This window comes from Tachyglossus aculeatus, chromosome 14, assembly GCF_015852505.1.
Source record: "Tachyglossus aculeatus isolate mTacAcu1 chromosome 14, mTacAcu1.pri, whole genome shotgun sequence".
NCBI classification, from domain to species: Eukaryota; Metazoa; Chordata; class Mammalia; order Monotremata; family Tachyglossidae; genus Tachyglossus; species Tachyglossus aculeatus.
This window is the reverse complement of record NC_052079.1, coordinates 49740346-49765291: the sequence shown is the minus strand read 5'-3', so window position 1 is coordinate 49765291 and position 24946 is coordinate 49740346. Positions and strand designations below refer to the sequence as shown.

The 24946-nt window shown below is 51.5% G+C and overlaps 1 protein-coding gene across 1 annotated transcript; it reads left to right on the top strand.

Moving 5' to 3' along the window:
- The first annotated feature begins 542 nt into the window (after window positions 1–542).
- BAIAP2L2 (BAR/IMD domain containing adaptor protein 2 like 2) lies at window positions 543–18586 on the top strand. Its single transcript, XM_038756468.1, has 14 exons — window positions 543–667; window positions 1611–1686; window positions 4898–4984; window positions 6916–6977; window positions 9748–9819; window positions 11916–12032; window positions 12192–12338; window positions 13233–13385; window positions 13643–13781; window positions 14103–14316; window positions 14823–14891; window positions 15592–15781; window positions 16509–16552; window positions 18048–18586. The coding sequence occupies exons 1-14, from the start codon at window positions 629–631 to the stop codon at window positions 18121–18123; spliced, it is 1485 nt and encodes a 494-aa protein (XP_038612396.1). The 5' UTR covers window positions 543–628; the 3' UTR covers window positions 18124–18586.
- Window positions 18587–24946: the final 6360 nt, after the last annotated feature.

The following is a 24946-nucleotide window of genomic DNA, read 5'->3' as shown; positions in this document are numbered from 1 at the left end:
GTGTTGTTATTATTAATACTAATATTAATAATTGTGGTATTTAATTGCTTACAATGGGCCAGGCACTGTATAAGCACTGGGGTAGATAAAAGCTATTAAGGTTGGTCATAGTCCACATCCCACACTGGGCTCACAATCTTAATCCCCGTTTTACTACTGAGATAAGGGTGGCACAGGGAAGTGAAATGAGTTGCCCAAGATCACACAACAGACAAGTGGCCGAGTCCTTCCGACTCCCAAGCCTGTACTCTATCCACTAGGCCACACTGTTAGGGGTGGGCTGGAGGGGAGGTGGGCGGACCTTGAGGGTGGACAGAAGGGCAGGGCACCTTTCAGGCCAGCCTAAATGAGGTGACACCCCCAGCCCAGGGGTAAATAATTGAAGGGGAAGGTCACATGAACCCCTGTCCCAGGATGCCTAGCCCTTGGGTGTCCGGTTTCAGCTACGGATCAAGTTCCGGACTAGGGACTGGTGAATAATTAATCCTCTTTACTAGTCCTTGCCCTAGCTGCCCCAGAACTCCCAAGTCCCACCCTGGCCCAGTGGGGAAAGTGAACAAGTTGCCCGACTGAGGCCCCTCTGGCTCTCCGGAACCGGCCCCCTGGGCGAGCCCTTGAATGACTCAAGATGGACCAGTTCTACAGATCCACCATGGCCATCTACCAGGTGAGTCATTGGTGGGGGCCTCCAGCTCCTGGGGGCACAGGCTCCCCAGGAGAATAGTTCCTGTGGGCTACTTAGAGGCCACCATCTTGAAGCCCAGTCCCCAGGTCCGGAGAGCCAAACCTGCAGCTGGAGAGGATGTGGAGCAGGGCAGAGTCCTGCAAACCGTTCTCAGAGCAGGGCTGGAAAGAAAAGCCAGCCCTGGGACATAATAGAAGCTACTCCTCGGGGACGCCCCTGCCCCGGGATGGGGTGGAGAGAGCGGGGGAAGCGTCCAACTTCAGCCGCCGGCTGCGGGGACCGAACCGCGACCGACTCCAACTGGGCCAGGATCTGTCACGGAGATGGGTGCTTGCCCGCTGAGGATGATTGTGTGAGGGCACCGGCCTTTAGGCCTGGTGGCCCGGGCAGTCCCAATCTAGCAGGCATAGCCTCCTCACCTTCTGGGAGAGTCTAGGTGTGGGGAGAGCCAGCAAGCCCCCCAGTCCTCTGTGCAGCTCTCCTTGCTGGGGCTCCTGTCTGAGCAGAGGCAGGAAGAGGCCGAGGCCCGGGAGAAGCTGCAGGAGAGAGAACCTGGATCTGGGCACCCCCTTACCTCTCAAGATAGGCCAGATGCATCACCCCCAACCCCTTATTATTAAAACCACCTTCAACGGCTTTCATTTTCCAAACCACTTTGCTCATCTCACTTCTGCCCTCACGACATCCCTGCCGGATAGGAAGGGATCCCATTTTACAGATGAGGAACCCGAGGCCCAGAGAGGTTGAATGGCTGCTCGCCCAAGGTCACGAGGCCTGCTGGTGGCCGAGCTGGGCTAGAGGTCCCATGCTCTGGCTCCCAGACTCTAGCTCTTCTCACTGCACAAAGGTGCATTCAGGCCCCTGACGTTGTGTTAATTTGTGATCCCCCCCACCCACCCATCCCCTGCCCCGTGGGGGCCTCCAGAGCATCATGGAGCAGTTCAACCCAGCCCTGGAGAACCTGGTCTACCTGGGCAACAACTACCTCCGTGCCTTCCATGGTGAGTGACCAGCAAGCCACACTGGCTGCAACCCACTTGTCCCCAATCAGTCTTATTTATTGAGCCCTTACTGTGTGCAGAGCACTATACTAAGCACTTGGGAGAGTACAACAGAACAAAAAACAGACACATTCCCTGCCCACAATGAGCTTACAGTCTGGAGGATAGACAGACATTAATCTAAATTACAAATGTGTCCATAAGTACAGCTTTCTCCTCCACTGCTAGGGACAAGAGAGCTGCTGAGGTGTGTAGGGGGGTGGGATGAGGTGAGAAGATGAGGTGAGGGGTGGAATAGGGTGATGGAAGTGGGATGATGGAATGAAGTGGGGGTGGGATGGGATGATGCTGTGATGTGGGGTGGGTAGATGAGGTGGGGGGTGGGATGGGGGTGTTGGAGGAGTTACGTGGTGAGGAGAGATGAGGTGAGGGATGGGATGGGCTCAGGTGGGATGAGGAAAGAGGGATGTTGGAGATGGGGGGTGATGGGGGAGTGATATGGGGTGGGAAGATGGAGGTGACGGTTAGATGGGGTGAGGTGGGGTGATGGGGGTGGTGAGATGGGGTGGGGAAATGTCAGGGGTGGAATTAGGTGGGGCAAAAGGGATGGGGGTGAAGAAGGGCTACGTGGGGGCGTCCCTGAAGCAGGGAAAAGTGTGCAGCTGGAACCTAGAGTGTTTCTCAGGGTGAGAGGAGACCCCTGACTCACACTCCTGTAGTCCCAAGTCATTGCGTTCCCCTCCCAAGGCCCCAGAGCTGTAATTCTATTTATATCTGACATTCTATTTATATACCTGACATTCTATTTATATACATCTATTATTCTATTTATATATCTATAATTCTATTGATATGTATAATTCTATTTATTTATCTTTAATTCTATTTATTTATACTGATGCTATTGTCATTCCATTTATATCTATAATTCTATTTATGTATCTATAATCCTATTTATTTATATTCCTGCTATTGTCATTCTATTTATATCTGTAATTCTATTTATGTATCTATAATTCTATTTATTTATATTCATGCTATTGTCATTCTATTTATATATCTATAATTCTATTTAGGTATCTATAATTCTATTTATTTATATTGATGCTATTGTCATTCTATTTATATCCATAATTCTATTTATTTATATTCATGCCATTGTCATTCTATTTATATCTATAATTCTATTTATGTATTTATAATTCTATTTATGTATCTATAATTCTATTTATTTATATTCATGCTATTGTCATTCTATTTATATATCTATAATTCTATTTAGGTATCTATAATTCTATTTATTTATGTTGATGCTATTGTCATTCTGTTTATATTGATGCTATTGTCATTCTATTTATAACTGTAATTCTATTTAGGTATCTATAATTCTATTTATACTGATGCTATTGTCATTCTATTTATATCTATAATTCTGTTTATTTATATTGATGCTATTGTCATTCTATTTATATCTATAATTCTATTTAGGTATCTGTGATTTTATTTATTTATATCGATGCTATTGTCATTCTATTTATATCTATAATTCTATTTATGCTATTGTCATTCTATTTATATCTATAATTCTATTTATGTATCTATAATTCTATTTATTTATATTGATGATATTGGCTTTCTATTTATATCTATAATTCTATTTATGTATCTAATTCTATTTATTTATATTGATGCTGTTGTCATTCTATTTATATCTATAATTCTGTTTATGTATCTATAATTCTATTTCTTTATATTGATGCTCTTGTCATTCTATTTATAATTCTACTTATGCATCTATAATTCTATTTATTTATATTGATTCTATTGTCATTCTATTTTATCTATAATTCCATTTATATATCTATAATTCCATTTATGTATCTATAATTCTATTCATTTATATTGATGCTATTGATGCCTGTTTACTTGTTTTGATGTCTGCCTCCCCACCTTCTAGACTGTAAGCCTGTTTTGGGGAGGGATTCATTCATTCATTCAATCGTATTGATTGAGCGCTCACTGTGTGCAGAGCACTGTACTAAGCGCTTGGGAAGTCCAAGTCAGCAACAGATAGAGATGGTGCCTACCCAACAACGGGCTCACAGTCTAGAAGGGGGAGGAAGACAACAAAACAAAGCATGTGAACAGGTGTCAAGTCATCAGAATAAATAGACGTAAAGCTAGATGCACACCATCATTCTATTTATCCTATCTATTCTATTCATTTTATTTTGTTAATATGTTTTGTTTTGTTCTCTGTCTCCCCTTTCTAGACTGTGAGCCCGCTGTTGGGTAGGGACCGTCTCTATATGTTGCCAACTTGTACTTCCCAAGCGCTTAGTACAGTGCTCTGTACACAGTAAGTGCTCAATAAATACGATTGAGTGATTGACTGATCATTAACAAAATAAAATAAATAGAATAGTAAATATGTACAAGTAAAAGAAATCATTAACAAAATAAAATAAATAGAATAATAAATATGTACAAGTAAAAGAAATAGAGTAATAAATCTGTACAAACATATATACAGGTGCAGTGGACGATGCAGGAATTGTCCCTCTTTATTGCTGAACTGTACTTTCCAAGGGCTTATTACAATGCTCTCCACACCCCCGCATCTTACCTCCTTCCCTTCCCCACAGCACCTGTATATATGTATATATGTTTGTACATATTTATTACTCTATTTATTTTACTTGTACATATCTATTCTATTTATTTTATTTTGTTAGTACGTTTGCTTTTGTTCTCTGTCTCCCCCTTTTAGACTGTGAGCCCACTGTTGGGTAGGGACTGTCTCTAGATGTTGCCAATTTGTACTTCCCAAGCGCTTAGTTCAGTGCTCTGCACATAGGAAGCGCTCAATAAATACGATTGATGATGATGAATGCTCTGCACCCAGAAAGCGCTCAATAAATAGGATTAAATGAATCGGGAGCCCTGAATAATAATAATAATGATAATGGCATTTATTAAGCGCTTACTATGTGCAAAGCACCGTTCTAAGCGCTGGGGAGGTGCTCTCCATGCCGTTGGTGGCCCTGTGGCCCGAACGGCCCCAGCCTGCCTTGCCTGACCGGCTCTCTTGGGTGGCCACCTCGCTCCGGACTGCTGGCTGAAGTCCACCCGGGAGGGGACCCGTGGGAAGAGTTGGGGGGGCCGGGGGAAGGCAGGTCCTGAAGCTCTTTGCCCCCTCCCCGCCGGGCAGCACTGGCAGAAGCGGCAGAGGTCTATTTCGAAGCAATCCAGAAGATCGGGGAGCAGGCCCTGCAGAGTTCCACGTCGCAGATGCTGGGTAGGACTCAAATCCCTCCTCATTCCTCCTTGTTCCCGCTTCCCCGCTGCTCCACTCCTTCCTCCGGCCCACCCACAGGTGGCTGGTCGTGGCCCAGGTGAGCCGAGGGGGTGACGGGGGCTGACCGTGAGGCCGGAGGATGGGTCGCCTCACCTCCTCTCTGCCCCTGGCAGTGCTTCCATCCTCCTCGGCCTCCCCCGGACTCCCACGGGGGATTTGGGGTGACCAGACCCTCCCGCTCGGATCCAACCCCCAGTAGGCCTCAGTCGAGAGGAGCCGGGTCTCCCAGCCAAATGGCCTTGGTATCCAGCCCACAACCTTTTATTCCTCTTCCCCTGGGAACGCCTACCCTAAAAAGGGCCCCGGGAGACCTCCCCTCAGCCTCCTCAACGCTCCCATCCCGATCCAGGCACCTGCTGCTCTGCCGCTTGTCTGCTGTGTGACCTTGGGCAAGCCAATTCGTTTCTGTGCCTCTCGCCTCATCTGTACAAATGGAGGTTTGTAAGGACATTTATTAAGCGCTTACTATGTGCAAAGCACTGTTCTAAGCGCTGGGGAGGTTACAAGGTGATCAGGTTGTCCCAAGTGGGGCTCACAGTCTTAATCCCCATTTTACAGATGAGATAACTGAGGCACAGAGAAGTTAAGTGACTTGCCCAAAGTCACACGGCTGACAATTGGCAGAGCTGGGATTTGAACCCCTGACCTCTGACTCCAAAGCCTGTGTTCTTTTCCACTGATCCACGCTGCTCCTCTAACAGGTTAAAAACCTGTTCTCCCTTCCCCTTACCTTGTGAAGCCCAGGTGGGACAGGGACTGTGTCTGGCCTGGTTATCTCGTATCTACCCCAGTGATGATGACGATGGCATTTGTTAAGCGCTTACTATGTGCAGAGCACTGTTCTAAGCGCTGGGGGGGATACAAGGTGATCAAGTTTTCCCACGTGGGGCTCACAGTCTTAATCCCCATTTTACAGATGAGGTAACTGAGGCTCAGAGAAGTTAAGTAACTTGCCCAAGGTCACACAGCAGACACGTGGCGGAGCAGGGATTCGAACCCATGACCTCTGACTCCAAAACCCGGGCTCTTTCCACTGAGCCACGCTGCTTCAAGTGCTCCCAGTGTTTAGTAGAGTGCTTGGCACATAGTAAGTGATTAACAAATACTGGGACAGGGACTGCCCATTATTGGGTAAGGACCGTCTCTATATGTTGCCGACTTGTTCATTCATTCATTCATTCATTCAATCGTATTGATTGATCGCTTTCTATGTGCAGAGCACTGTACTAAGCACTTGGGAAGTAGAAGCTGGCAACATATAGACTTGTACTTCCCAAGCTCTTAGTACAGTGCTCTGCACACGGTAAGTGCTCAGTCAATACGATTGAATGAATGATTGTGTCCAGCCTGATTGTCTCATATCCACCCCACGCTTAGTAGAGTGCTTGGCACATAGTAAGTGATTAACAAATGCAATTATTATTATTTTGCCTGGAGACGATGCCCGGCCCTGAGGCCTTGATAAGAATAATAATAATAATTCAGGGATTTGTTCAGCGCTTACTAATGTTGGTATTAGTTCAGTGCTTACTATGTGCCAGCCACTGTTCAAAGCGCTGGGGTAAAAACAAGGTAATCCGTTTGTCCCACATGGGGCTCATGGTCTTCATCCCCATTTTACAGATGAGGTCACTGAGGCATAGAGAAGTTAAGTGACTTGTCCAAGGTCACACAGCTGGCAAGTGGCAGAGCCGGGATTCGAGCCCATGACCTCTGACTCCCAAACCCGGGCTCTTTCCACTAAATTAGGCCGCTTCTCTATGTGCCGGGCGCTGTACTAAGTGCTTTTCTGAGGCTCCAGGGGCAATAAGGAAGGGAGGCAGGCAGGAGCCAGCCCTAAATCACACACCTCTCTCTTTCATCTCTCCCAGGTGAAATCTTAGTACAAATGTCTGACACCCAGCGACACCTAAACTCTGACCTGGAAATTGTCGTAAGTATTTGGGGGAGGGGATGGGGATGGAGGTGGGAGGGGCAGAGGGAGAGTTGGATAGTGTGTGGGTCAGTTCTCAAATTTGCTCCAAAGCTCCGGTCCCTCCATTTCTCTTTCAACTTCTGGTCAGCCGGGGCCTGGGCGGGAGGGTAACAGGGCAGAAGCTCAGCCCAGTGGAAGGAAAATCTCCAGGAGGGGTAGGGATGGGGAGGGATGCCGGGAAGCAGGCCTGGGAGCACAGACTGATGGAACTGGATTATTTAGCCTGGAAAAGAGAAGATTGAGGGGGTTTGGGCACTGTCCTCAATAATAATAATAACAATAACAGTAATAATAATGGTATTGGTTAAGCATTTTCTATTTGTTTAGCATGGTTCTAAATGCTGGGGTAGATACAAGCTAATCAGGTTGGGCTCGGCCCATGTCCCACATGGGGCTCGCGGACTTAATCCCCATTTTACAGATGAGGTAGCTGAGGCACAGAGAAGTGAAATGACTTGCCCAAGGTAACGCAGCAGACAAGTGGCAGAGCGAGGATTAGAACCCAGGTCCTTCTGACCCCCAGGCCTGGGCTCTGTCCACTAATAATAATAATAATGGCATTTATTAAGCGCTTACTATGTGCAAAACACTGTTCTAAGCGCTGGGGAGGTTACAAGGTGATCAGGTTGTCCCACGTAGGGCTCACAGTCTTAATCCCCATTTTACAGATGAGGGAACTGAGGCCCAGAGAAGTGAAGTGGCTTGCCCAAAGTCACACAGCTGACAAGTGGCGGAGCCGGGATTTGAACCGCTGACCTCTGACTCCAAAGCCCGGGCTCTTTCCACTGAGCCACGCTGCACTAGATCACGGTGCTTCGGAGTCTTGAAGGGGTGATGGAGGAGCGGCAGGGAGCTATTGCTCTGTTTTCCCTGGGAACAGGAGGCAACAGAAGAGACTCAAATTGAAGGGATTTAAATTGCAGCAGAAGGGATTCACACTCAAAGTATTTCTGGCTGTCGGGGTCTTCAACCAAGGGAAACTGGGGGAGTCTCCCTCTCTGGAAATTTTTAAGGGTCAGTGACTCAGTCCGGGGATGTGAGGGCTGCCCACCCCATGGGCGGGGGAATGGACCGCCCAAGTTACTTCTAATTCTGTGATTCTCTGCTGAAGACCACCTCCAGGACCTCTTCCCCCGGCCTCCCGGCCTCCTTGCTAGCCCTCTGGGGCCTCTCCGCAGTTCAGAGCGTAAGCACATTGTGGGTAGGGGCCACTAATTCGCGCCTGTCCCGCCGTCGACCCCCGGCCCACGTCCTCCCCCTGTCCTGGAATGCCCTCCCTCCGCACATCCGCCAAGCTCGCTCTCTTCCTCCCTTCAAAGCCCTACTGAGAGCTCACCTCCTCCAGGAGGCCTTCCCACACTGAGCCCCCTTTTTCCTCTCCTCCTCCCCATCCCCCCCACCCTACCTCCTTCCCCTCCCCACAGCACTTGTATATATTTGTACAGATTTATTACTCTATTTATTTTACTTGTACATAGTTACTACTCTATTTATTTTGTTAATGATGTGCATCCAGCTTTAATTCTATTTGTTCTGATGACTAGACACCTGTCCATATGTTTTGTTTTGTTGTCTGTCTCCCCCTTCTAGCCTGTGAGCCCGTTGTTGGGTAGGGACCGTCTCTCTATGTTGCTAACTTGTACTTCCCAAGCGCTTAGTCCAGTGCTCTGCACACAGTAAGCGCTCAATAAATACCACTGAATGAACGAATCCCTTTGAGAAGCAGCTTGGCCTAGTGGGCAGAACACAGACCCGAGAGCCAGAGAACCTGGGTTCTAATCCCGGCTCCCCCATTTGCCCCCATCTCCCCCTTCTAGACTGTGAGCCCGCTGTTGGGTAGGGACCGTCTCTATATGTTGCCAACTTGGACTTCCTAAGCGCTTAGTCCAGTGCTCTGCACACAGTAAGCGCTCAATCAATCAATCAGTCAATCAATCAATCATATTTATTGAGCGCTTACTGTGTGCAGAGCACTGTACTAAGCTCTTGGGAAGTACAAGTCGGCAACACATAGAGACAGTCCCTACCCAACAGCGGGCTCACAGTCTAGAAGGGGGAGACAGAGAACAAAACCAAACACACTAACAAAATAAAATAAATAGAATAGATCATCATCATCAATCGCATTTATTGAGCGCTTACTGTGTGCAGAGCACTGTACTAAGCGCTTGGGAAGTACAAATTGGCAACATATAGAGACAGTCTCTACCCAACAGTGGGCTCACAGTCTAAAAGGGGGAGACAGAGAACAAAACCAAACATACTAACAAAATAAAATAAATAGAATAGATATGTACCAGATAAATAAATAAATAGAGTAATAAATATGTACAAACATATATACATATATACAGGTGAATAAATACGATGAATGAATGAATGAATGAATTTGCTGTGTAATCTTGGGCGAGTCACTTCACGGCTCTGTTCCCTCATCTGCAAAATGACGATTAAAGCCGTGAACGCCACGCGGGACGTGGACTATGTCCGATCTGATTAGCTTGTATCTACTCCAGGGTTCAGTACAGTGCCTGACACATAGTAAGTGCTTAAATACCATAAAAAGAAACAAAAAACTTCTGAACTGTGTCCAGTCAACAGGTTCCCCGTGGGTGCACGAGAAAAGAGATGGGATTGAGAGGATGGGCTAAAGGAAAGGGGAGGAGTGGGGGGTGAGGGGAGGAGGGGGGGGTCCCCGAGTACTTTCTCCCCTGCCCTCCCTGCCCAGGTGCAAACCTTTCATGGAGACGTGCTGCAGCACATGGAGAAGAACACCAAGCTGGACATGCAGTTTATCCAAGTGAGCAGGAACCCCCCGGGTGACCTGGGCCTGCTCCCCGCTCCGTGTCTTGGGGAGGAGCTCCTGGGCCGTACCCCCTCACCAACTTTGAACCAGCCACAGGGAAGCAGCATAGCCTCACAGTCCTCTAGATCGTAAACTAGTTGTTGTTTTTTTTCTCTTGGTATTTAAGCGCTTACTATGTGCCACACACTTTTCGAAGCGCTGGATCAGTTCCAGATTAATCAGGTCAGACACAGTCCCTGTCCTGCATAGCGCTCACAGTCTAAGTAGGAGGGAGAACTGGGATTGAATCCCCATTTTACAGTGGAGTCAACTGAGGAACTGAGAAGTGAAGTGACTTGATGATGATGATGGTATTTGTTAAGCAGTTACTATGTTCTAAGACTGGGGAGGATACAAGGTAATCATATTGTCCCACGGGGGGCTCACAGTCTTAATCCCCATTTTACAGATGAGGTAACTGAGGCTCAGAGAAGTTAACTGACTTGCCCAAAGTCACACAGCTGACAATTGGCGGAGCCGGGATTTGAACCCATGACCTCTGACTCCAAAGCCCGGGCTCTTTCCACTGAGCCACACTGCTTCTTGCCCAAGGTCACACAGCTAGCTTGCTGTGGGCAAGGAAAGCGTCTACCAACTCTGTTGTATTGTACTCTCCCAAGTGCTTAGTAATAATAATGATAATAATGTTGGTATTGCTTAAGCGCTTACTATGTGCGAAGCACTGTTTTAAGCACTGGGGGGGAATACAAGGTGATCAGTACTGTTGTCCACACACAGTAAGCACTCAGAAAATACTATTGGTTGCTTGAAAGAGCAGGGACATTGGCGTCTGAGATTCTGGTTTCTATCCCGGCTCTGCCGCCTGTCTGCTGTGCAACCTAGGGCAAGTCCCTTCACTTCTCTGTGCCGCAGTTTTCTCAACTCTAAAATGGGGGAGTCAATAACAGTTCTCCCTCCTACTTAGACTGTGAGCCCCGTGCGGGACAGGGACTGTGCCCGACCTAACTTGCATTTAACCCAGCACTTAGAAGATGGTTTAACACGTAGTAAGCGCTTAATACCATGAAAAAGTGTGACCCCACCCCACCTCAGACATCCAAGTAGACATCCCCTACTTGGTTTGAGTGCTCTTCTCTGGGCTCCCATCAGACAGGGAGGGCTGGGGGATCAGGGGGGTGAAACAGAGCCTAAGGTCACACAGCCAGGCAAGGACGGAAGGGGGGCTAGGCCCCCGGACCCCTGGCTTCGGGCTTCCGCCTTCCCTCCTCCAGCCAGGGGCCATCTGTTGGGGCCCACATCCCCCTCTCATTCATTCAATCGTATTTATTGAGCGCTTACTGTGTGCAGAGCACTGTACTAAGCGCTTGGGAAGTACAAGTTGGCAACATCTAGAGATGGTCCCTACCCACCAGTGGGCTCACAGTCTAGAAGGGGACTTCTAGACTCTCCTTCCCCAGATTTGACCCCTGACCCAGGGGTACAGTCCGGCTGGTGGGGAGGGAGGGGAGACTGCAGACTTTTCAATCATTCCTTGAATTCATTCATTCAATCGTATTTATTGAGTGCTTACTGTGTGCAGAGCACTGTAGTAAGCGCTTGGGAAAGTACAATACAGCAACAGAGACAATCCCTGCCCGCAATGAGCTCAAAGTCTAGAGTGGGGGGAGACAGACATCAATACAAGTGAATGGGCATCAATATAAATAAATAAAATGACATACGTAAGTGCTCTTTCCCCCTCTCCCCGCTCCACAGCAAAGGGAGTGAGTCAGGGTGACGCGGAAGGGAGTGGGAGATGGGAAAAGTGGGGCTCGGTCTGGGAAGGCCTCCTGGAGGAGATCATCATCATCAATCGTATTTATTGAGCGCTTACTATGTGCAGAGCACTGTACTAAGCGCTTGGGAAGTACAAATTGGCAATATAAGGAGGAGATGCGCCTTCAGCAGGGGGTTTGAATTGGTGGGGTTGTGGGGGGGAAAGCGACAGCCCTTTCTGGCCCCTTCTCTCCGGGGCTGCGGCCTTGGGTCCCCCCCTCCTTCCCCGGGGCTGGCGAAGCCCCCCGGGGCTCACAGCCCGCCGGGCCCCCCAGGAGAGCCGCCAGCACTACGAGCTGGAGTACCGGCACCGGGCTGCCCACCTGGAGAAGTGCATGTCGGAGCTGTGGAGGATGGAGAGGACGAGGGACAAGAACGCCCGCGAGATGAAAGTGGGTGATGCCAGGGGTCCCGGGGGCGGCTTGGAGGCCTCTGGGTGAGACCGCGAGGCCGGGGCAAGCGGCCGATGTTGAGCTGGGGGAGCCCGGGGGGGCTCTGGGCTTGGCTCAGGCTTTCCTCCCTAACCCCCTGACCGCCCCCCGACCCCTCAGGAGAGCGTGAACCGGCTGCACGCGCAGATGCGGGCCTTCGTGACGGACAGCCAGCGGGCGGCCGAGCTGGAGCAGAAGCGTCGCTACCGCTTCCTGGCCGAGAAACACCTGCTGTTGTCCGGCACCTTCCTGCAGTTCTATGGCCGGGTGAGCCTGGGGGTGGGTTTCGGCGGAGGGGGCCTCAGACCGGAGGCTCCGACTGGTCCGAGGAGGCCCATTCCCTGCCCGCTCATTCATTCAGGTGTATTTATTGAGCGCTCACTGTGTGCAGAGCTGGCGTAGTGGCTAGCGCGCAGGCCTGGGAGTTGGTCATGGGTTCTAATCCGAGCTCCGCCACTTCTCAGCTGTGTGACTTTGGGAAAGTCACTTTCCTTGTCTTGGAGTCAGTGACTTCATCTGTAAATTGGGGATTAAGACCGTGAGCCCCACGGGGGACAACCTGACTATCTGGTATCTACCCCAGTGCTTAGGACAGCGCTTGGCACATAGTAAGCACTTAGCAAATACTACTACTACCACTAATAATAATGGCATTTATTAAGCGCTTACTCTGTGCAAAGCACAGTTCTAAGCACTGGGGAGGTTACAAGGGGATCAGGTTGACCCACGGGGGGCTCACAGTCTTAATCCCCATTTTCCAGATGAGGTAACGGAGGCCCAGAGAAGTGAAGTGACTTGCCCAAAGTCACACAACTGACAATTGGTGGAGCTGGGATTTGAACCCATGACCTCTCACTCCAAAGCCTGGGCTCTTTCCACTGAGCCACGCCGCTTCTCTAATAATAATAATGATACTATTACTAGTAATACTAGTATTAATAATACTATTATTATTATTATTATTATTAGCATCCACCCCCACCCTCTTCAGTTCCTCCCCCAGCCCCTCAGTCCATCACCTGCTGCTCCTCTGCCTCCCCATGCTCTCTTGTTCCCCTCCCGGGATCCGGAGGCCGGGGGCAGGAGGGAGGCGGGCACAAGCAGCTTCGGTCTGGCTGCCTCAATGCCCCCCGCCCCATGTCACCCTCTCCCCCGCCCCAGGCCCGCGGGCTCCTCCAGAACCGGGTGATTCTGTGGAAGGAACAGTCGGAAGCCAGCCGCAACCCATCGGGCCCCCACTCCCAGGGCCTGCGGGGTCCCTCCCCGGGGCCGGGGTACCCGTCCGGCCGCCTGCCTCCCACCCACCTGGAGATGGTGAGACCCTGGGAGCCGTGGGCGCCTCCGGCCTCGCCCCCCAGGCTTCCGGCGCCCCCACTGATGCCCTGGGAGCTGAACTTCGCTCTTCCCCCGAGGGCCCCGGCCTCACCCTTGCCTTCCCCCTGGCCTGGGGGATGGTGAAAGGGTTCCTACTGGGGTCCCCGGGGTGGGCTAGGGGCAGCGCCACCCCCAGCGACCCCTGCCAGACGACCGGCCACCGTGGTCCCCGGGCTGCCCAACGTCTCCCCTCGCAGCCCCAGAGGCCTCTGGGAGATTTCAGCTCCCCCCGGAGCCGGCACACCTCAGGCTCCTACACCTCTGAGCCTGTGGAGGCCAGGCCCTCGGCCCAGCTGGAGCCAGACCGCAGATCTCTGCCGAGGACCCCGTCTGCTTGTGAGTTCTGGGGGTGCCGACCCCCTGCCACAAACACACACGCCTGAGGAGGGATGGAGCCAGTACGGTGGGCCCCCGCTTTGGCGGAGACCCACGAGCCCCCGGGATGGCCGCCGGGGAGGACAGGCCGCGGCCCGAGGCAGCCATTTTCTGCCCCACCGAATTCAGGACATGCCGTACCACATACCGCGCTGCAGCAAGCGGAACCGGGCTTAGACTTTAGAAAAGTACCTCCCTCCCTCAAAGCCTTTCAAAGACTGGGGTGGGTTAAGGGAATCCACCCCCCTCATCGTCTTGAACCCTCTCTTCCCCCCCGGGCAGCCTCCCTCTTCGCTGGCAACCAGCAGTCCCGCTCCAACTCGCTGGCGGAGAATCCGGGGTCCCCGGGGGGCCCGCGCCGGGTCCGGGCCCTGGTGTCCCATTCGAACAGCACCAACCACACCCTGCTGCGCTTCGCGGCCGGGGACGTCATCGCCGTGCTGGTCCCCGAGGCCCAGAACGGCTGGCTCTACGGCAAGCTGGACGGGACCGGCACGTGAGTCTGCAGTCCGGGAGTCTGGTGGGGAAGGGGGCCGGCCTGTGCGGCATGGCACACTGGATAGAGCCCGGGCCTTGGGCAAGTCACTTTGCGGTTACCTCATCTGGAAAATGGGGATGGAGACTGTGAGGCCCTCATGGGACAGGGACCGTGTCCAACCCGATTTGCTTGTATCCGCTTAGCGCTTAGTGCAGTGCCTGGCACAGAGTAAGCACGTAATAAATACCATTATTATTATTGTTATTAACCCAAGGTGGGGGTGTGGTCAGTCCTGGACCCGGGAAATCACAGGCCTTCAGGACTCGGGGGGGCGGGACGCTGGGTACCCCCTGCTTCCCTTCAGAGGGGGCTCTGCCATTCTGCCCAGGGGGGTGGAGTGAAGGAGCTGTCTGGGTGTTCAATGCTCTATAGCCGCAAGTCCCCTTCTGGAGGATGGTGAAATGGGGTGCTGGGCGGGTGGCAGGGAGGTTGCCCAGCCGGTTGCCTCTGGCCTCTGCTTGTAGGACCGGCTGGTTCCCTGAGGCCTATGTGAAGCCCCTGGAAGATGCGAACCTTGATGAGCTGTCAGTCAGGTACTGGGGGCGAGGGAGCTCCCCCGGGAGGTCCTGACCATTCCCTGCTGCCCCCGAAACCGGCCCCCTCTGCCTTCTTAACGTGTTTCCTCTTCTGCAGCCCCCCTAACTCCCTCTGCAGCCTCCCCACCCCCTCTGACACCCCCTCACCCTCTTTTCCTGCCTGAAAAGGTGAGAATCTAGCAGACAAGCCAGAGGTCAGCTGGTCCATCCCCTTGCCTCCAACTAGATCATCATCATCATCATCAATCGTATTTATTGAGCGCTTACTATGTGCAGAGCACTGTACTAAGCTCTTGGGAAGTACAAATAGGCAACATACAGAGACAGTCCCTACCCAACAGTGGGCTCACAGTCTAAAAGGGGGGAGACAGAGAACAAAACCAAACATACTAACAAAATAAAATAAATAGAATAGATATGTACAAGTAAAATAAATAGAGTAATAAATATGTACAAACATATATACTTATATACAGGTGCTGTGGGGAAGGGAAGGAGGTAAGATGCGGGGGATGGAGAGGGGGACAAGGGGGAGATCAGGGTCTCTGGTTCTGGGGAATGGGATGATGCACCCCGGTCATATTGGACTCCTGTAGCAGGGAGACCCCAGAGGGAGGGAGAGTCCCGGACCCCCACGGTCCGTGTCTCCCACCCCCTGACGGCCCCACGTCACCGCTGGCCCGTGTCCCCGCTCCAGGTGTTTCCCGCTTCGCGGCAGCCGCAGCCTCGATAACCTCCTGGATCGTCCCGACAGTTCAGCAGCCTCTCCAGACTCCTCCTGGGGGACCCCGGCCAAGCCCCGGGCCCTCAGCCCCCCACCAGCCCTGCCCATCCCCAACAGCTCCTGCAGCAGCGTGGGCAGCCTGGGGGGCACCGGTGATGCCAAGGTGAGGGGCCGGGGGGCCGGGAGGGAGCATCCCCCTGACTCCGACCTCTGTCCCCCAATGAGCCTCAGGCCTTAAAGACAAGGAGCTGGAAGGAGACCTCCCACCTCACAGCATCCCTAGCCCCTCATCCTCCCTCCCCTCACCCCTCATCCTTGCCCTCCTTCCTTCCCTGGTACAACCTTATTACCTTGTAACTCCCCCAGCGCTTAGAACAGTGCTTGGCACATAGTAAGTGCTTAACAAATACCAAAATTATTATTATTATTCCCCTTCCCCCTGGCCTGAGCCTTCAACAGTAGGCGTATTAAGCGCTTACTGTGTGCAGAGCATTGAATTACTGAATTGAACTGAAGCCCCGGGAGAGACTATACTGATGGGAATTCGACACAGACTTCGAGGGACTCACGATCTATGAATATAGGGGATGAGGCGGGGCAAGCCCCTCATCTGTGCGTGCAGATGTGTACGTGTTGTGGCAGTGTGTGTACTTAGGGGCTCCCAGATGTCACTTTGGAGTTGGATGGGGTCACCTTTAATCTGCACCTTTCTCAGAACAGCGCTTCCAGTGCTTACAACAGTGCTTCCAGCGCTTAGAACAGTGCTTTGCACATAGTAAGCGCTTAACAAATCCCATCATTATTATTATGCACCCCGTGCCCCCAACCGTTAATCCTGTCTGCCTCTCTGTCTGCCCGTCTATCTGTCCACCTGTCTATCCCACCTGCAGAAGCTGATGGCTTGGGAGCAGCCACCCCCGGAGCTGTTCCCTCGGTGAGTCTGACGGGGCTGGTGGGGGGCTTCACAGGGGGTCCTGCGGTCCGGTCACATGTTGGGGTCTGGGTACACACGTCCATGTGAGCGTGTGTATGCGTGTGTGGGTTCATAGGTCAGGTCCAGAGGTGCAGCCGGTGCGCCTGTATCCCGGTCCTCTCTCAAAGAGTAGCGGGGCTGGAGAGGGCTGGTCAGGGTGGGCACTGCCTGGGTCAGGGTTGGTGGGCACTGTGTACCCGTGACTGAGCTGGGGGTCTGCCCGGGCATCCACATGGCCGTGGGGGCGGGGCTGGAAATATACACCTTCTAGACTGTGAGCCCGCTGTTGGGTAGGGACCGTCTCTATATGTTGCCAACTTGGACTTCCCAAGTGCTTAGTTCAGTGCTCTGCACATAGTAAGCGCTCAATAAATACGATTGATGATGATGATGATAGTAAGCGCTCAATAAATATGATTGATGATGTTGATGATGATGATATACCCAGGGTGTATATATATGGGGGTGTGTCTGCAAGGCACATCAGTGGGATATGTCAGTGGGGACACATCCATGGCCGGGACGTCTGTGCCACTTGAGTGAAGACCAAATTCTCCCCCATGTCCCTGGGTCCCAGGGACGGGAGCAGAGCCGGGAGAGTCTTCCTGGCACCCATCGAGGCCCAGGAGAGGCAGCGTGGCGGAGTGGATAGAGCACAGGCTGGGGAGTGAGGTTATGGGTTCTAATCCCGGCTCTGCCACTTGTCAGCTGTGTGCCCTTAGGCAAGTCGCTTCACGTCTCTGGGCCTCAGTTTCCTCATCTGAAGTAGAGAAGCAGGGCGGCTCAGTGGAAAGAGCCCGGGCTTTGGAGGCAGAAGGCATGGGTTCAAATCCCAGCTCCGCCAATTGTCAGCTGTGTGACTTTGGGCGAGTCACTTCACTTCTCTGGGCCTCAGTTCCTTCATCTGTAAATGGGGATGAAGACTGTGAGCCCCACGTGGGACAACCTGATCCCCTTGTAACCTCCCCAGAGCTTAGAACAGTGCTTTGCACATAGTAAGCGCTTAGTAAATGCCATCATTATTATTATTATTATCTGTAAAATGGGGATTGAGACTGTGAGCCCCATGCAGGACAGGGACTATGTCCAACTTGATTTGCTTGTATCCATCCCAGCGCTTAGTAATAATAATAATGATGGTATTTGTTAAGCGCTTACTGTGTGCAAAGCACTGTTCTAAGCACCGGGGAGGTTACAAGGTGATCAGGTTGTCCCACGGGGGGCGGCTCACGGTCTTAATCCCCATTCTCCAGATGAGGTAACTGAGGCCCAGAGAAGTGAAGTGACTTGCCCAAAGTCACACAGCCGACAGTTGGCGGAGCTGGGATTTGAACCCGTGACCTCTGACTCCAAAGCCCGGGCTCTTCCCACTGAGCCACGCTTAGTGCGGTGCTTGGTAGATAGTCGGCGCTTAACTAGTACACAACTTTTATTATTCACGTTTCTCCCTCCTCAGCGGCACCAACCCCTTCGCCACGGTGAAGCTCCGGCCCACCGTCACCAATGACCGCTCGGCTCCCGTCATCCGCTGAGGGGTCGGGCCCCGGGGGAGCAGCCCGGCTGTCCTAGGGTAGTGCCAGCCTGCCGATTGGGATGCCCCTCTGCCCTCACAGCTCTGGGTCGCGGAATGGAGCATCCCAGTCCTTCCTCTTACCCGGTGGGGAAAGGGGAAGCTCCTCCTTGCTCCCCTGGTCCTCTTGCGGCAGGAACACAGAGGATGGCCTGCCCATCTGAGGATATTTGAGGCCGGGTTGAGAGAGGCGTGCGCTACTTGGGTGGCTGCTCCCGGGCCCTACTAGCAACACCGTGGGAAGGAGGGGAATGCCCCCTTTCCCCCTCCTCACCCTGAACTTCAGGTCCGTGACATAAAATGTGGCCCTATTTCCCAACCTGTCCCATAAAAGTCCCCCCTTTCCCTAGGGTGGGAGTAGTAGACACCTTTCCTAAGGATTTGATTTTTTATAAATGACTAAGAATTAAAGATACAGAAACACAGCCACCTGGGTCCTGCCTGCTTCCCTGAGCCAGGGCGAGGGAGGGGAGTGGGTGACGGGGAGGAGGGGGATCCACGGCCTGGTTAGAAAACGGCTGCTTTCCCCCGGCTGACGGCGAGAGGGTCGGAGTCATGGAGCAAGGTGGGAACCTGTTCTCTACCGGAGCTGGGGTTGGTGGTCAGGTCCGTCACCCTTTCCCCGCCAGCTGCTCTGCAGGGAGGCCCCTCGGGGCCCCTTGGGGTGCCCAGTGCGAGGAGGCCGGGGCCTCCAGGGGGGCCGAGGGCAGAGGGAGGGATGGGTGGGCTGATGGAGGATGGGGAGACGAAGGCAAGGTGTGATAAAGGGAGGGGGTGGAAGGCAGGAGAAGAGGCAATCCCAGATGGTGGGGGAGTTCTCGGGGGGAGCCCCCGCTATCCACACTGTCTCCTGGAGGTTTTGTGTTGTGCTCCCCTCCTGCCACAACAGTGGCCTCTCTGGGAACCACTGGGAAAAGTTCGGGAAGTGTCCTTTCTGGCCACAACAGCAATAGCTGCTCGGCCTCTTCCGCTTCCCTTCTTCACCACCTCTGCTGCTGGGGAGATCCCATCTCAGCCCGGGCCTCCCCACCCGCCCAGCAAAGCTCTCATGAGCCCCCAGAAGAAGCTTTTAGAATCATCAGCCTGGCCCCGTGGACGGAGCACAAGCTTGGGAGTCAGGTCACAGGTTCTAATCCCGGTTCTGCCACTTGTCTGCTGTGTGACCCAAGGTGAGTCATTTAGTTCTAATCCGGGTTCTGCCACTTGTCTGCTGTGTGACCCTAGGGGAGTCACTTAGTTCTAATCCCGGTTCTGCCACTTGTCTGCCGTGCGACCCTAGGTGAGTCATTTAAGTTCTCTGGGCCTCGGTTACCACATCTGTAAAATGGGGATTGAGCCCCAAGTGGGGCAGGGACTGTGGCCGACACAAAATACTTGGATTTCCTCCCTCCTCCGGCTCACCCACTGCTTAGAACAGAGTGTGGCACATAGAGAGCACTTAACAAATCTCACAGGTAATGTTTTGGGGTTGTCAGAGGGAACCTCAAAGTTCCTAAAGTGGGACAACGGGCCCAGAACTGGGAAGAGAGGCCGTGGTCCCCATAGCCCTGCCCTGGAGGTGCTTTGCTGGCCGCCTGGGGCCTGGCTGCCGGAAAAAAACGATGCCAGGGACCCCAGGGCCCAGTGCCGGCCACAGCAGCCTCTGGGCCACAGCTGTCTCCAATCAATCAATCAATCAATCGTATTTATTGAGCGCTTACTATGTGCAGAGCACTGTACTAAGCGCTTGGGATGTACAAATTGGCAACACATAGAGACAGTCCCTACCCAACAGTGGGCTCACAGTCTAAAAGGGGGAGACAGAGAACAGAACCAAACATACCAACAAAATAAAATAAATAGGATAGAAATGTACAAGTAAAATAAATAAATAAATAAATGGAGTAATAAATATGTACAACCATATATACATATATACAGGTGCTGTGGGGAAGGGAAGGAGGTAAGACGGGGGGATGGAGAGGGGGACGAGGGGGAGAAGAAAGAAGGGGCTCAGTCTGGGAAGGCCTCCTGGAGGAGGTGAGCCCTCAGCAGGGCCTTGAAGGGAGGAAGAGAGCTAGCTTGGCGGATGGGCGGAGGGAGGGCATTCCAGGCCAGGGGGAGGACCCCTGTGGGCCGGGGGTCGATGGCGGGACAGGCGAGAACAAGGTACGGTGAGGAGATTAGCGGTGGAGGAGCGGAGGGTGCGGGCTGGGCTGGAGAAGGAGAGAAGGGAGGTGAAGTAGGAGGGGGCGAGGGGATGGATGGACAGCCTTGAAGCCCAGGGTGAGGAGTTTCTGCCTGATGCGCAGATTGATCGGTAGCCATTGGAGGTTTTTGAGGAGGGGAGTAATATGCCCAGAGCGTTTCTGGACAAAGATAATCCGGGCAGCAGCATGAAGTATGGACACCTCCAGCCACAGGTGTTCTTGACCACAGTAGTAGAGAAGTAGAGAAGCAGCGTGGCTCAGTGGAAAGAGCCCGGGCTTTGGAGTCAGAGGTCATGGGTTCAAATCCCGACTCCGCTACTTGTCAGCTGTGTGACTTTGGCCAAGTCACTTCACTTCTTCAGGCCTCAGTTCCTTCATCTGTAAAATGGGGCTGAAGTCCGTGAGCCCCCCATGGGACAACCTGATTACCTTGTATCCCCCAGTGCTTAGAACAGTGCTTTGCACATAGTAAGCGCTTAATAAGTGCCATTATTATTATCATCATTATTGTTATTATTATCACAGCTGTCTCTGGCTCCAGGTGGCCCCAGCTTCAGCTGTCTCTGGCCACAGCTGTCCCTGAACACAGGTGTCTTCAGCCATAGCTTGTTTTGGCCATACGTATGTCCAGCCACATGTGTCCCTGGCCACATGTGTCCCCAACTACAGATGTCTCCAGAACAGTGCTCCGCACATAGTAAGCGCTTAACAAATACCATCATCATTAGAGAAGCAGCGTGGCTCAGTGGAAAGAGCCCGGGCTTGGGAGCCACAGGTCATGGGTTCTAATACCTGCTCCGCCACTTGTCAGCTGTGTGACTTTGGGCAAGTCACTTCACTTCTCTGGGCCTCAGTTCCCTCATCTGGAAAATGGGGATTAAGACTGTGAGCCCCCCGTGGGACAACCGCATCACCTTGTAACCTCCCCAGCGCTTAGAACAGTGCTTTGCACATAGTAAGCACTTAATAAATGCCATTATTATTATTATAGGTGTGGACTGTGGGCCCCCAGGCCACAGATGCTCCATCCGGGAAGGGGCTTTCTCCTACTACATGCAGGATTCACACCCAGCTCCGAGATCCAGGGCTCAGCTGCCTGGGCTCCAGACTCCATCCCTGCTGGGCAGCCGCCCCCCGCCCCGAAACCCATCGGCCTCACTACAGCTGGCCTCCCCTCAAACCATTCATTCATTCAGTCGTATTTATTGAGCGCTCAATAAACACGACTCGGAGTCAGAAGGACCCGGGTTCTAATCCTGACTCTCCCACACGTCTGCTGTGTGACCTTGGGTGAGTCGCTTCACTTCTCTGGGCCTCATTTACCTCGCCTGTAAAATTGGGGATTAAGAATGTGAGCCCCACGTGGGACTGTGTCCAACCTGATGGGACTGTATATGTTGCCGACTTGTACTTCTCAAGCACTTAGTACAGTGCTCTGCACACAGTAAGCACTCAATAAATACGATTGAATGAATGGGAAGTACAAGTCGACAACATATAGAGGCGGTCCCTACCCAGCAATCATCATCATCGTCAATCGTATTTATTGAGCGCTTACTGTGTGCAGAGCACTGTACTAAGCGCTTGGGAAGTACAAGTTGGTAACATATAGAGACGGTCCCTACCCAACAACGGGCTCACAGTCTAGAAGGGGGGAGACAGACAACAAAACAAAACATGTGGTCAGGTGTCAAGTCATCAGAATAAATAGAAGTAAAGCTAAACGCACATCACTGACAAAATAAATAGAATAGTAAATATGTACTAAACCCCGTGCCAGGAATTTGGAGGGAAAGCAGAGGATGGGGGCTACTAAACTGTGAGCCCCCCGCGGGACAACCTGATCACCTCGTAACCTCCCCAGCGCTTAGAACAGTGCTTTGCACATAGTAAGCGCTTAATAAATGCCATTATTACTAAGAGGTTTAAGGGATTAGCGGGACTTCTGGGGTAGTGGAGCCGGGGACTGAGGGAGCCCAAGGACTAGGCGACTCATCAGTGAATCAATCAATTAATGGCACTTACTGGGTGCAGAGCACTGTACTAAGCTCTTGAGAGAGTACAATTCAGTTAGTTAACAAGATCTCTGCCTCCAAGGAGCCGACAGTTTAACGGGGTAAATGGACATTAAAATAAGTTTCAGGTAAGGGAAGCAGCTGAGCACAATGTTCCGAACCTAAGTACTTGAGGACGGGTACTCGTTTGGGTGTTAGCCCTGAGTTCTAATCCCTGCTCCGCTGCCTATTTGCTGTGTGACCTTGCGTAAGTATTTCACCTCTCTGGGCCCCGGTTACCTCATCTGTAAAATGGGGATTAAGAGTGTGAGTCTCATACGGGACAGGGACTGGGTCCAACCTGATTAACTTGTATCTAAGAAGCAGCAGTATCTGAGAGAAGCAGCATGGCTAAGAGAAGCAGCGTGGCTCAATGGAAAGGAACAAGGGCTTTGGAGTCAGAGATCATGGGTTCAAATCCCGGCTCTGCCACCTGTCAGCTGTGTGACATTGGGCAAGTCACTTCACTTCTCTGTGCCTCAGTTCCCTCATCTGTAAAATGGGGATTAAGACTGTGAGCCCCCCATGGGACAACCTGATCACTTTGTAACCTCCCCAGTGCTTAGAACAGTGCTTTGCCCATAGTAAGCATTTAATAAATGCCATTATTATTATTATTATTATTATTATTATCATTATTATCTACCCCAGCGCTTACAGCAATGCTTGGCACGTAGCCTCTCCCCCTCTTTCCCCTCTCCATCACGCCACCTTACCTCCTTCCCCTCCCCACAGCACCTGTATATATGTATATATAACAATAATAATAATGATATTTATTAAGTGCTTACTATGTGCAAAGCACTGTTCTAAGCGCTGAGCACTGTTCTAAGTGCATATATGTTTGTACGTATTTATTACTCTATTTATTTATTTTATTTGTACATATTTATTCTATTTGTTTTATTTGGTTAATATGTTTTGTTTTGTTGTCTGTCTCCCCCTTCTAGACTGTGAGCCCGCTGTCGGGTCGGGACCGTCTCTAGATGTTGCCAACTTGGACTTCCCAAGCACTTAGTCCAGTGCTCTGCACACAGTAAGTGCTCAATAAATACAATTGAATGAATGCATGAAAGGGCTTAACAAGTACCATAATTATTGTTATCACTATTACTTGAATGACTGACTTAGAAGAGAGGAAATGGAATTGACAAGTTTGAGGGATGGGGGAAGGGGTTGCCTTCCCCTCCCCACAGCCCCTGTATATATGTTTGTACATATTTAATACTCTATTTATTTTACTAGTACATATTTATTCTATTTATTTTATTTGGTTTATATGTTTTGTTTTGTTTTCTGTCTCCCCCTTCTAGACTGCGAGCCCGCGGTTAGGTAGGGACCGTCTCTATATGTTGCCAACTTGGACTTCCCAAGTGCTTAGTCCAGTGCTCTGCACACAGTGAGCGCTCAATAAATATGATTGAATGAATGAATGAATCAATCAATCATATTTATTGAGCGCTTACTGTGTGCGGGAGAGGTGGTAGTGAGGTAAAATGGGGTGGGAGATGAGAACTCGATCAGGACAGCGTCCTGGAGGAGATGGTTTTAGACGGGCTTTGGAGAGAGGGACAGGACTATGTATGGAAAGGGAAGAGAGAGGGGTCAACGGTGGCTAAAGGGGACAACTTGTACTTCCCAAGCGCTTAGTGCAGTGCTCTGCACACAGTAAGCGTGCAGTAAATACGATTGATTGATTGATTGCCAACTTGTACTTCCCAAGCGCTTAGTACAGTGCTCTGTACACAGTAAACACTCAATAAATGATTGATTGATTGATTGCCAACTTGTACTTCCCAAACGCTTAGTACAGTGCTCTGCACACAGTAAGCGCTCAATAAATACGATTGATTGATTAATTGACAACAGGGGCCAGTCTGGGGGCTCAAAGTGAGCTAAGATGGCCAGCCTCAGCTGGGCTTTCCGAGTACAATTGGCACTGCCCTGTCTTCCCTCTCCTCGTCAGCCCACTTACTGGCTCAGTGGAAAGAGCACGGACTTTGGAGTCAGAGGCCACGCGTTCGAATCCTGCCCCTGCCACTTGTCAGCTGTGTGACTCTGGGCAAGTAACTTCACTTACCTCATCTGGAAAATGGGGATGAAGACTGTGAGCCCACCGTGGGACAACCTGATCACCTTGTACACCCCCAGCGCTTAGAACAGTGCCTTGCACATAGTAAGTGCTTAAGCGGCGTGGCTCAGTGGAAAGAGCCAGGGCTTTGGAGTCAGAGGTTGTGGGTTCAAATCCCGGCTCCGCCACTTGTCAGCTGTGTGACGTTGGGCAAGTCACTTCACTTCTCTGGGCCTCAGTTCCCTCATCTGTAAAATGGGGATCATCATCATCAATCGTATTTATTGAGTGCTTACTGTTTTTCAGAGCACTGTACTAAGCGCTTGGGAAGTCCAAGTTGGCAACATATTCATTCATTCAATCGTATTTATTGAGCGCTTACTGTGTGCAGAGCACTGCACTAAACGCTTGGGAAGTCCAAGTTGGCAACATATAGAGACAGTCCCTACCCAACAGAGGGCTCACAGTCTA

Excerpts from the sequence above, each read along its gene's own strand:
- BAIAP2L2 (XM_038756468.1), top strand. The coding sequence starts at position 629 with ATGGACCAGTTCTACAGATCCACCATGGCCATCTACCAG. Across the intron at positions 668-1,610 it reads CCACCATGGCCATCTACCAG|AGCATCATGGAGCAGTTCAA; the intron begins GTGAGTCATTGG and ends GGGGGCCTCCAG. Across the intron at positions 14,892-15,591 it reads CTTGATGAGCTGTCAGTCAG|GTGTTTCCCGCTTCGCGGCA; the intron begins GTACTGGGGGCG and ends TCCCCGCTCCAG.